Here is a 13,213-nt window from a genome sequence, read left to right on the forward strand (position 1 = left end):
CAATGTGATGTGATTGGCCGTTTGCTTGTGTGTTTAATCTTGATTGGCTGGCTGTTTGGTATGGTTTGCTCTGATTGGCTGTCACGCTTGTTGGTTTGGGGCCGTTAACTCTGTTTGCCATGTAATGAATTGGTGTGTATTATTTGTATATGTTGTATATTGTGAATTCAGTGTAAGGTTCGGTGCTCTACAGCATGACTGTATTGTTACAGGTTTTATGTACAATAACACAAGGTTCTGATACTTTGAAATAACCTTTGAAATTATTCTAACCTTAAATTATTTCATAGCATGCAAGTACATGTACATGTAGTAAAAAGAAGTCAGCGCTTTATCACACCCCTAGGGGCGTATCATCTTGTGCATTATTTGTATCTCTTTATTATATTATCTCTTTTACATAAGTTTGGACGGGTTGTAAATTTGTTAAATGCAATTTTGAAGTTCCAAAATGTCCCTGTACATCTCACTTTATGTAACCCTGAAGTAAACGCAAAACCAGATGGAGCCAAGATACAAGGGTTTTGGCACGGAGCATTTTCGTGCGAGATCGGCATTGTTGTGCACTTATGATTCAACATTTGCACTGATGCGACAATACAATATGATATGTATGTACACGTACTCGATGTACTCTTTAGCCACTTGTACAAATTAAATGTACATTACAAATAATTCATGTACAGGAAAAATACATACCATCAAAAACAGTCAACATAAACATCTACTCCGGGGTTGTAGAATATAAAGCAAGACAGTTCTCTGAAGAAAAAAAACTACCTGGCAAGTAGATTCACACATGGTGTTCCCGCAAACCAAATATATAACAACTAGGTTATTGCACATTTTTCAGTATCAATTTCTCCCAATCGCTAAACACTCAATAACTGGAATATCTTAGCATTGTTTAAGATTCTTGTACAGGTCATGTCACTTCTAGTTTCTCCAACACATAAACCTCTAATCCAATAACACTAACGGTCGGTAGAAAAGTGACACAGAAAAACACGTCTTAAATGCATACCATTTATTCCACTCATCCACTGAGCACACACCGCTTTTGTGTAAACTGTTCGTGGCCGGAGCGGGTAATTTAACAAATTAAATCTTCAATACTTCATTGAGTTTTAGAGTCCAAATGGGTTTATGTATGTGATAGTGTAAGGACTGAGAGACCAATGTGATTTATACACATATTTGTGTTTGAGTGTGTGTGTGTGTGGAATTGGCATTTATTTCTGGAGCATTTTGAGTTGTGGTTCGGTGTGCATGGAGGTCTGGTTGAAGTGTGTGTTTGATGAGTGACTTGACGGACTCCTTAGGTGAGTGGATACTGGTTTGTTTACCAAGGCGGAAATTCATACATTTACAACATCAGGAGTGTTATTTACAACCCAAATTCCACTTCTGAAAAGCATGTACGTGTCATAATTGTTGTGCCTCTGGCAAAGCTTTAAATAAACTCATCAAATTGAATCTAAATCTCACAATGACATATTCCTCACATTTTACATGCAACTTGTCCAGGCTTTTATTCAGGTGGATAAAAAGACATTCAAATAACTACACGTAAAAATTATTTGGGTCATTACTTTCAGTCTAGTAAACTTGAATACCATACAATTGAGCAACTCAATTGGTTGTGTTTTCTGAATTTAAGATGCCCTGGGGTTTGTGAACCTTAATGTCACTGTGGTGGGGTATTCCAGTGTTACCTCATGACAGGACTACAATTGATTTGTAATGCCTTGGCAAAATGTGTTTCGACAGGGTGTACAATACATCTATGTTTACATGTTTCGGCACGATACTTTATGGAGGCAATGAAGGCGATTGCCTCCACAACCTGAAAATCTTTGATGATGACAAACGTTTTGATCTAACAATGTAACTGTGAAGCTTGCCACATGATTCAGATGTTATTATAATGTGGTTCAGTAGTAGATTACAGTTTGGTGTATTTATGGCTTCAAGGACGTAATGGGAAATCAATGGTGCCCCTGCAGTGCTGTTCCCTTGGTTGACATTGAGGACAAGATAAGAAGGTGTCGTCTGGTTCCTTGACCTGTCCGTGTTCGTGTTCATAGAACACTGTGTATGAACACTGTGCAACCAGACTGTGAATGTGTGAATGTAAGCAGAGAAATGATACCAACTTAGTTAGCCTACTGGTTTTTATAGTGTTCGTCCCTACCAAAGGAAACTCCCAAATGCCCAAAGGAAACTCAAACAACACCTGGGAACCCTGGGTTCCTGAATACATGTTCAAAAGTGTACAGTTCTTGCACAGCACAGTTTATTATGTACCGTGTATGTACTGTACATGTAATCCACCAAGAGAGCAACATGTACATACATACATGTGCTAAAGTGCTCATACATGTACACAGTAGGCCTCACCTTTACTCATTGCGTATTTGTTCACATGTGTAGAAAAGCAAAGATGAATATACATGTACACAGCTTCATTAACTGTACAAAAGTAATCTTATAAATAATCCAGTCTTTTGAAATCTACTAATTAAACTGTTTAACTCCTAAGCATGCACTTAACATTAACCAGAACTCCTCTCTTTCCTTTTTCTGCCTTTTTTTGTTTTTCTTCTTTCATTATGCGTGCCTTGTGTTATGCATTATGATTGCAGTCAACGCACCAAGCAGAGCATGATCTAGCTGCTGTCAGGAACCAATATGAACAGGTACATAACATTAACAGCTCAAACCCAAGAGCACATGGTTCCCAGGCCACGGTAAAATAAAAGCACCTGTAATTAACACTAATATTTAAAAGTTTGAATTCACCACAAGTTTCTTGACAATGACGAGCTGCCAACTCTCCCTGATTCTGAAGAAAACTCTCTGAAATTTAATTTATTTGTCCTAGTTCTGATGAACAAATTAAAAATCTCTCTTACGAAAGCTTTTTCCCTGTTTAATATTTTGAATGTAAACCTAAATATCTTCCTGATTGCAAGATGCAAATGGTTGGCAGCTCTTACAATGGCAGGCCTGAAATTATAAGAAGGCCACAGTGGTCATGGTCTCCATTGTCCTGGTATTGACCCCATTGCCCTGGCATTGACCCCATTGCCCTGGTATCGACCTTCATTTCCCTGGTATTGACCTCCATTGCCCTAGTATTGACCTCCATTGCCCTAGTATTGACCTCCATTGCCCTAGTTTTGACCTCAATTGCCCTAGTATTGACCTCCATTGCCCTAGTATTGACCTCCATTGCCCTAGTATTGACCTCCATTGCCCTAGTTTTGACCTCAATTGCCCTAGTATTGACCTCCATTGCCCTAGTATTGACCTCCATTTGCCCTGGTATTGACCTCCATTGCCCTAGTCTATGCCTTAGTATCCCTTCAGAAATTCCCACATAGTACATGTACAATGAAATTGAAAAAGCCTTGCCCCAAACAGAAACAAGAGACTTGATTTGAGTAGATACAATTCCGGCTCAAATGCTTGGGCCACCATTGGCAAAGTGGCAATAAACCTACCCTTCCCTGTTTCCCCGCTTCCCTGCTTGGTGTTGTTAACCCTTGCTGGAGTGCAGACAGTGTAATAACATGAAAAAAAGCAAATGGATTGGGGGGGGCACGGTATATGGCAGGGATTGTAGATGGCTGCAGACCTGCCAGAATCTTATTAAAAATTGCCTGAAAAAGTCTGTAAGAGTTACCATGTACTGATAAGGTCAGCCATCAGACCATAGTGCACAATAAAATGTAAAACATTGAAGGGCAAAGTAGTACCCCTGGAAAAGTTTGTTCAATTGATGTGATTTTGATGTCGCTCTGGTTAAATTGTTTGTGCACAGTACATGAAGGATAGCGAGGAGAACCTTGATTCCTTGAAGTCATTGGTGGAATCAGCTGACAGAGAGAAAGTGGAGCTACTACAGCAACTTGAGGAAGAGAGGAGGTTAGTTCAGAGTCTGAAGTCTCATATACATACTTACTGGTTTTGAATCTGTTGGATTGATAAGTACATGTTAAGCAATAAAACTAGCCTGTGAAACTTTCGTTTCAAAAGGTCGTAACATTTTTAAAATTTCGCCCAAAATCCAGAGGGGTTAACATGTATGTCTACACAGGATTCCTTAATTGGAATACACAATCTTGGAAGACAAAAACTTATATCTTCTTCCATTTTAACCACATTACTTCAAGGTGAAATGATTCTTAAAATACTATTCTTGTCTCTTTTCATATTTAATCTGTCGTTGATTTTACCAAACGCTTCCTAACTTGGGATTAATCTTACATGTAGGACTAAAACATGTAGGCAAGTTAACGTTTGGTATCCATAGATGTCGGGACGCATTGAACCCATCCTAAGTTAGGACGGGCTTTGATTAATCCTAGCGTTTTGTGAAATCGGCTGCTGGTCTTGTAATTAAAATCCCGGTCCTGTAAAGATTTTGAGCTACAATTTCTGCGGTTTTGTGAATTTTCACTCCAAATTCGAACCCTGTGGGTGCTTAAGCATTCATCCTTCCCCAAAAATCCCCTCGATGTGTGTTTCACTCATATAAATAGCAGTTGAATGGTGGCTCTGTTTTTGGAACATCCTGTTCATGATGGTTCAGGATGTGGGTCCCACTTCAACTGTGACATCTGGCTGACGGCACCCAAATAAAGTCTGAACCCTTCAGTGACTTCCGTTTTGTCATTATATTTGTTTCAATGCTAATGTGAGACCTCATACTGCAGAGACTTATGGTTCGATGTCCCATCTGAAGGTTGCAATATACATGTATGTAATGCAGGCCTTGAATTACACAGATCCCACGCAGGCCATGGCCTTCGTTGCCCCTGGTCTTGGACTTGGTGCCCCTTCAGAAGTTTCCAATTGACTTTAAAGGCAGTGGACACTATTGGTAATTACTCAACATGTTTAGTAGCATAAAACCTTACTTGGTAACAAATATTGGGGAGAGGTTGGTAGTATAAAACATTGTGAGAAACAGCTCCCTCTGAAGTGGAGTAGTTGTCGAGAAAGAAGTGATTTTCCACAAATTTGATTTGGAGACCTCAGATTTAGAATTTGAGGTCTCAAAATCAATCACCTGAACGCACACCACTTTGTGTGACAAGGGTGTTTTTTCTTTCATTATTATCTCGCAACTTCGACGACCGATTGAGCTCAAATTTTCACAGGTTTGTTATTTTATGCATATTTTGAGATACAGCAAGTGAGAAGACTGGTCTTTGACAATTACCAATCGTGTCCACTGTCTTTAAGATTGTCTAATCAAGATGCCCTTTTCTAAATGATTATCGCCCTGCCTTCTGAAAGATGAAATGCCAGGCCTGTTATGGTTAAGTTTCTTGCTTGAGGACACAACTGTCAAGACTGGGACTCAAACCCACACTGTGCTGATCACAAACACCAAAGCTAGAGTCCAGTGCACTTGACTGATCTGCCAGTACCAGACACAAGATCAGTGGGAGCACCAGGAAAGACTTCAATTTAAACAATCATTTTCACTTTCAAGGCCATGCGAAGTTGTACAATCAGTTTACTTATACAATTGTGTGCTTTGGCAGGCCTGGAATTTCATTTGTGAGAGGGCAAGGCCAAAAAGAAATTCACACGTCACTTCCATCTATGGTAATCTATGAAGGGGCACCAATGCCAAGATCAGGGGCAGCAGAGGCCATGGGCTCCTTGGTTCCTGTGTAATTCCAGAACTGTTTTGAAAGTAACTGAATGCCAATTTAGGGATGCAAAAGCAGGATGCTTTTATAACCCTTGAATTAACACATGAGGCCTGTGGACGGAACCCTGTGGGATGCTGTAGTTGATCAATTCAGTGGCAAGCAGTGCCATAAAATGGGGCTGAACTCGGATGGAAGTGTAACAGGAAATACAATAAGTGCACAAACGTAATAAACAAAAGTACTTAAAACACTTAGTGTCTATTCAGATTAGCAACTTGTTTTGATATTAGCACTCTGTATTTTTAATCATGACCACAGGATACAATTTTTTTCATACAAATACAAATGTTCGGCCAAGAACAATTTCAGTCAGTGCATTGTTCTCCACTCACAACATAGGACGAGACGTGTTTTTAGTTTCATTGGAGACATACTGTGGTTAAATCTGCTCAGGAGAATTTCTACATACATTACTTCCACAAAGTTTTTACGCTGATACTCGGTAAAGTCCTATGTTGGGATATCACGCCAATATGCATGCGTGTGATCGTTGAAACAATTAAGGTAGAACTTTGTTTGAAGCCCTAAAAACTTAATGTAAACTAAAGCGAAAGTTGAAACCTTTGTTAGGTAAACGGCCATACAGTGTATTCGTATTCAACCATGTTAACACATTGCTAGAGTCATACATGTAGTTTATCGTTTGATGTTTTTTTCATGTGATTTAGGAAGTTGGAAGACCTTCAGTTTCGGTTAGAAGAGGCAAACATCAACTCCACAGACCTCAAGGTGAGATCAAAAATATCTTGTATTACATTGTAATTGGTCAATCAAGTATCCCTTCCTACTGTCTGACTATTTAGTATTACAATGTATGCACTGTGGTTTTGGAGGCCATGCATTACGTGGAGGCAACGAGAGACGTGGTCTCTAGTGCCCCTGGGCCCAATTTCATAGTGCTGCCTATCGGTAAGCAAATTTTTGTGCTTATCGTAGCAGAAAAATTGTGTTAGTGTATTTCATAGGTTAGTCGACCTTCACCATGAATTTTCATTGTGACGTCATTCATTTTCGTGCAGTAAGCATCGGAGGGTACGCATCACAGGCGTTAACTTCCGCCCATGGTTTGAGAAAATCCAAAATTTTACTCTAGCGCCCCCTGCTGTCGGTCTATAGGTATTTATGTCAGTGGTTAGCATGCCTTTTCATGTGCTTACGTTTATGCAGTCTTGAAATGAAACTCATACAGTAAGCACTAAAATGGCCGTCAAGCAGCTCTATGAAATTGGGGCCTGGTTTTGGCGCAAGGTGTATGTGTTTGTGGTAAAGAATGTTATCTCGGTTTTACCCTGACAACGATGTGTGTTAAGCACTGTATACCCCTTGCTAACTGAGGCATGTGGTAAAAAAGTCCACATTCTACTCTGGTGGGATTCGAACCCTTAACCCCACATTCTTACAATCAATAGCAGATATCTTGACCAACCAACATCCTCACAGTTGTATGCATTTTGGTGATAAAGTACCTCACCAACTACATGAAAGGTGATGCACAATCTGGTATGAGTGCACCATATATTTAGCAACATGGAGTACGCATGCGCACAAGCCAAAATTCCCTGCTAACCCGTAAAATACGTTCGGCATAAGCACAGAAGTTCACGCAGAGCCATATAACTGGGCCCTGGTATACACCATTTACATGCAGTTTGACATGCAAGTGGTCCATTAAAGTACACTAAATGATTGAATGCAAATTGTAATCTGATAATGAGAGCTTTGGGAATTATGCCTGGAATAGTCTGTGGTTTATTAGATGAGATGCAAAAACAGATGACTCTCTTCCACTCCAATGCTTAGGCCATATTTGAATTGTCGGCAAATGCTACTGCTACGACTGTTGTTATAAAAATGGTGAACCCTGATGACAATACTGATAATTTTCATGATAAATAAAAGTCTCTACAGAAGGCTAGTCGAATGTTCATACCAATTAAGACCTCACTCCGCAGTTGTGCAGTGAATAATGAGTAGACCCCTTGATCCTCTACATGTAAGTGAAAGAAGTTGTCCAGGCAGATTTCCTACTTTTCGCCTAGGTAGCAGCAGTTATTAAGCAGGACAGTTCTTTTCAGATGAGAATGAAAAGTCTCCCAAATTCTGAAAATTACTCCGAAGTAGCAGAGAAGTCTTCTTAGTTCTGAAAAATGTACTCTGCTGTAGTAGAATATAAAGCAAGACAAATTCTCAAAAAACGCAATCTACACCTAGTAGATGTATGGTGTTTCTGCAAACTAATTCAAAAATATAACTTTAGAAAATTGGGTCAAAGTTTTGTGTTGTTGCCAAAGCCAGTCACAAATATTGACATTGCCACCATTGAATTTAGAAAGATATTTGAAATACCAGTCAATATTCCTGAAATAGTTGACATATCAAAACAACACATAGAAAGTCATCTGGGATTAGGGGAATAAAAACTGCATACGACTTTCTACTTGTAATGTTATCTATTGGCCATCTGTTATGCTGTGGTGAAGAAGGAATTACTTTGCCATAGGGAATGGGTCGATCAATCTTAAAAGTTAAAAATAATATAGATGTGTGTCTATAATGAGTGGAACTGGTTTTGAATGGGGATGATGGAGGACGTTTCACCTCACTGGCCTTTTTTTATGTATTGTAGAATATCAGAGAGTGTGAATGTTAGGTCATGAAGCTTTGTACAATGTATTCTATCGAGTGGCTATTCGACTGGTTACCAAATGGAGAAAAATTAAAACATTTAAAGTACCATTAAATTGCCTTAATTTTTATAAATGTGCTTACAATGTTTGTTGGTCTTTTCAAGAAATCTTTTACGAACAGTGTTGGATGTTTAAACCTGGGAAAACTGAAACATACCCAGTCAGCTTCCAATGTGGTTTATAACTTCATATTTGAAATAAGAAAGGCGCATTCCTTTTTTTAGGTTTTAAAGTGGTCCCCTGACTGCTGCTTCCCAGGTTGTATCACAAAATTTGGTGTGATCCCTGGCTACACATCAGCTAAGGGTTGTTTGGCTTCTAACTGGCACCCCAAACAAAGATGTTGACAAAATAGGGAGACCACCAACATTGGGCTAGATAGATAGCTCAATTGGTAGAGCCCCGGCATGTGAAACCAGAGGTCTTTGGTTCAAATTCTCCTCTTGTTAATGTTTCTTTGTTCAACCCCAAAAGACTAAACATACACTTAAACAGTGAGGGTTTAATATGTTTGTGTAAATTCAAGGCATGTTGTGAATAAAGAATACTGAATTTTATTTCCGATTATAGGCGGAGCAGCAAGAGGAGTCGGCGAGAGTCCGAACCTTGAAGGAGAGATTAGTAGAGGAGAATCAGAGAGCGTCCAAACTACAGGGGGAGGTGGATACCTTACAGGTCAGTCAATCCACATCATATTCCTGTCAAACCTCCAATTGCTTAGACACTGGACGCTATTGGTAATTACTCAAGCGAAAACTTACTTGGCAACGAGCAATGGAAAGCTTCGGTAGCATAAAACATTGTGAGAAACGGCTCCCTCTTATGTGCATCTGAAGGCACACAAATTTGTCCAACAAGGGTGTTTTTTTTGTCATATTTCTCTTGCAACTTCGATGACCAATTGAGTCCTTTCCACTTATGTTTAGATACACAAAGAGAAAATACTGGTCTTTGACAATTGCCCAGTCCTTTAAGGCTCAATCAACTGGGGTAGTAATATTTTAAGTTATGTTTTCATACGATGGGTTAAAATGTACCGTTGTTGTGTTTTTCTAGGTTAACTTTGAGGAGAAAGATTTCAAGATAGCGGAGCTAGAGGCGGAGTCAGCAACGTACCAGGAGCAAATTGACTTCCTCCAGAAGGAGAAACAGAGTGCCCTGGAACTGGTTGCCCAGCAGGAGTACAACAAGCTAGTACAGAAACAACGGGAGGGGATGCTGACCCAGAGAGACCTGGAGATTGCCGGAATGCAGGAGAGGATCGCATCCATGAACAAAGATAAGAAGGTGCAGGAGGAGGAGCTGGCTCAGATGGTAAGAATAGGAAGTACAGATGAAGGAGTTGGGTCATATTTTATATATTATGTTTTATGAAAACATTTGAAACTTGTTAATACAGATGTAGTAGCATTTTAATCATAATGTATTAAAATTTGAATTTGTTTTGGCCTCTAGACTGCTTCAATTCAAATGTTTTTACAATAAGCTTTATATATTATTTATTTGCAGAAAGAACAAATACAAGAGCGTCTCTTAAAACAACAACAGTCAGCAAGTACAGTAGAGGGTGAGGTCTAGGGAATCAGCTGCTTTTTAATTATTTGTCATTTATTATAAACAAATTGTTTTATGAACTACACATCCAAAAGCACAATATTACCAGCAATAATAGCAGGATGAAGAGCAAACAATAAAGAAATATTCAGCTACAGACTGGGCAGGAAAATTCAAAAGGTGCAAAACTGACATACTCAGCATCGTACAATGTACATTGAAGCCCTGGTTTGAAGTTGCATTTGAATTGATATCCACAGAGGTGAATGGCAGGGTAAGAAACCACTTAGCCAACTTGGTAGGGTTGGCGGTGTGGTATCTTTCCTCACTTTACACCTCTCTGATTCTGGTTCAAATCCCGTCTGGGCACAGTGTGAATTGGGTTTCAGTCCTTACCTGACTGTGTGGGTTTTCCTCAGGAATAATTCTCTGGGGTTTTCCTCCCACATCTAAATCTGAACTTGATTAAGTTCTGAGTACTTCTGCTTCACAACCAGAATAAATGAAATGAAATTAATTTAAGGAAACCTGATTTCAAAACATTAAAGACCAGCAGAATACACTTTTTGAAATGTCAATGACAAACCAACATGACCAACAGATCTTCTCAGAGCCAACACTCTGAAAGAGATATCCACATGGCTGTATCCACAACAAGTACCAGAAATAGTTACTTCTTCTCATGTGAAGTTAATGTGTGATTTTGTTTCTCTTGATTTGTAGATTTAAAAAAGAAGCTGTCCGAGCAAGAGTCTTCCTACAACAATTTAGCGTCCTCAGTCCAGGAATTAAAGAATACATGTGCAGGTGAGTCAGAAATCCTAAGAAGAAATTCTTTCAATTTGGGGGTTGAAAAAGGAAAACCGGCTAGAGCGTGACTTGAACCGGCGACCCAAATGCAGCTCAATTCAATTACCAGGGCCCAATTTCATAAAGGCTGTAAGCACAAAAGTTTGCTTAGCATGAAATTTCTTCCTTGATGAAATCAGGATTACCAACCAAAATTCCTCGTGATTTTCAGGATAGGCAAACAATAGCTGAATACCAGTAACAAGCAATATTCAACAGTTGGAATTTTGGTTGATAATCCTGTTTTTATTTAGGAAGAAGTTTCATGCTAAGAAAATTGTTGTGCTTACAGCCTTTATGAAATTGGGCCCATATCTCAAAAAGGATAATTTAAAAGCTTCATTATCATTTGGCATAAACTTGCGTCCGTGGCCGCCTCGTCCTCAGGTTGTAATGGTGGCGCACTCCTGGAGTTGCCGCCCTCACCTGGTGTCTTTCAATCGCTGCTCGTCTCAGTTCTTTATCTTAGTATTGAAACAACAGCTTGCATGCAGTAAAAACATTGAAACATTTAAAACTGTTCCAGGGCGATAAGTATACGGGATATGAAAAGAAAATACCTGGTGACTGGATGATACAATTAATTTATACGTTTGAAAGTGAGATTGTGATGTTTCATTGTACAAGGGATGAAGGGGTATGGGCATTGGTTTGTCACAGTACATGTATATGGCACTCGCATATGACCAGACATTGGTCAACTTGGTTGTTATTGGGGCGATAGGGTTTACTATTATGAATTTGAGTTGAAAACGTTACATTTACTTTATGAGTTTTTGTTCCTATCTTTATTACAGATTTAGAACGGAAATATAAAGCAAGTGAGGACAGATGTAATCAACTAGTACAAGATAAACAAAAATTGGTGAGGAAACTTGTTTTCTTTTGCTCTCTGTGTATTAGATAAACAAATATATATATTTTGTTTTTGGTGTGTTTACATTGAACTACTTAATGGATGAGCAGTGAATCTGCCTGGGGTAGTCAGCAGCCCAACTGGTTTGTGCATGATCCAAGTTATGAATTAAGTCCACTGTTTGGAAAAGGAATAACATGGAGATAACAGGCGTGAGTTGCCAGACAAAAAGGATGCATTATTTAAGCCTCTTTCTTTAATGGAGCCTTTTAGTTATGGAACGTTACATTCTCATCAGCTTACAATGTACAATGTTATCTATCATTGTTTTTCCGGTCCTCACTATGTGTGTTTTAGGAGGGAGACATAGCTCATATGATGAAGAGCTCTGGGGATAGCTCAGAGCAGCTGGTAAACCTCAATGAGCAGCTAAGAACCAAGGAAAGGTAAGACTTGCATCCTATCTTCTTGATATGCCTTGCATTGGTTTGCTGCATTAGTCTTGCACAATCATGACAATGAGCTCGAGAACCAGCCTGATGACTCTAGTCACTATAAAGCCATGGCAATAGTTTTCTTTTTCTCAAATGGAGAGGTCTAAATGGAGAGGTCTAAAATGTTATTGGGATTCAAGTTTCTCGTAAATAAACTAAACAAAAAATGAGATAATTAAAGATAACTCGTTGATACTCTTGGGTCCAGACAAAATTTTCTGTTTTCCAGGAGTGCGTTTATGATAATGAATTTATCTTCAAGCAAACTTGTTGCGCCGATTAAAGCAAATGGGATGGTGGAACAGCTGTATATCTTTTATGTATACTTGGTTTTAAATGGCGCAATACCCAGAGTTAGAATTGCGCAATACACAGGTTGTTATGTAGGTTTATATCACACCTCTTGTTGCTTTTGGTTGACCACTCAGAATTGAGTAATTGAGTTTCCTTGAAGATAAAAGTCTTTTTTAAGACTCTTGTAGCACCTTCCTCAATTTTGTTTGCATGTAATTTGAGTTTGATCCAAACCCCTTAAACCACTTTCCAGACGTGTGGAAGAGTTACTAGCGGAGCTCTCCGATGCCAACCAATCGGTAGCCAAGCTTAAGGACACGCTAAACCAGAGCAGCGAATTGGCTGGGAAGGATTCCAAGATGGCCGCCGAGAGGCATCAGCAGGAAATGGACAGATATCTGCTGGAGATAAGCACTCTGGTAAGCGATGACTAGCTGCCCAGGGCCATTTTGTTCATGAATCTTGTATGTTGAAAGATGTTGCATATTTTTGACCACAGGAGGGCGCTTTCAAACCATACCCTCAAAAAAAAATTGAAAGTGCCCTTGCAGGTTCAAAACGGGTGCCAGGTCATTATGTCACAACTTGGGGACAGTGGTTTTACTTTAAACATGTACTTTAAGATTTAAATTATTTTTATCTGATGGGCACTTACTGAGCAGAAAATAGTCGCACAAATAAATTGGCAAATCTTTTTGCAAATGGTTTTAGTGCAAAAAATGGCCACCATAGAAGTTTTAACTATAC

The 13,213-nt window shown here is 39.2% G+C and overlaps 1 protein-coding gene across 6 annotated transcripts in view; it reads left to right on the forward strand.

Annotated features, from left to right (window-relative positions):
- The window catches only part of LOC139938302 (uncharacterized), a 59,858-nt gene that overhangs the window by 29,346 nt on the left and 17,299 nt on the right, over positions 1-13,213 (forward strand). For 4 of the 6 annotated variants that reach the window (XM_071933723.1, XM_071933728.1, XM_071933724.1 and 1 more), the window contains 10 exons: positions 2,646-2,699; positions 3,827-3,930; positions 6,401-6,461; positions 8,990-9,094; positions 9,476-9,733; positions 9,929-9,986; positions 10,697-10,780; positions 11,620-11,687; positions 12,036-12,124; positions 12,720-12,885. In XM_071933723.1, the coding sequence (XP_071789824.1) occupies positions 2,646-2,699; positions 3,827-3,930; positions 6,401-6,461; positions 8,990-9,094; positions 9,476-9,733; positions 9,929-9,986; positions 10,697-10,780; positions 11,620-11,687; positions 12,036-12,124; positions 12,720-12,885 (1,047 nt within the window). The remainder of the gene's footprint in view (positions 1-2,645; positions 2,700-3,826; positions 3,931-6,400; positions 6,462-8,989; positions 9,095-9,475; positions 9,734-9,928; positions 9,987-10,696; positions 10,781-11,619; positions 11,688-12,035; positions 12,125-12,719; positions 12,886-13,213) is intronic. The other 2 variants (XM_071933725.1, XM_071933729.1) reach the window with 1 other exon arrangement.

Source organism: Asterias amurensis, chromosome 6 (genome assembly GCF_032118995.1).
Source record: "Asterias amurensis chromosome 6, ASM3211899v1".
In the NCBI taxonomy this organism is placed as follows: Eukaryota; Metazoa; Echinodermata; class Asteroidea; order Forcipulatida; family Asteriidae; genus Asterias; species Asterias amurensis.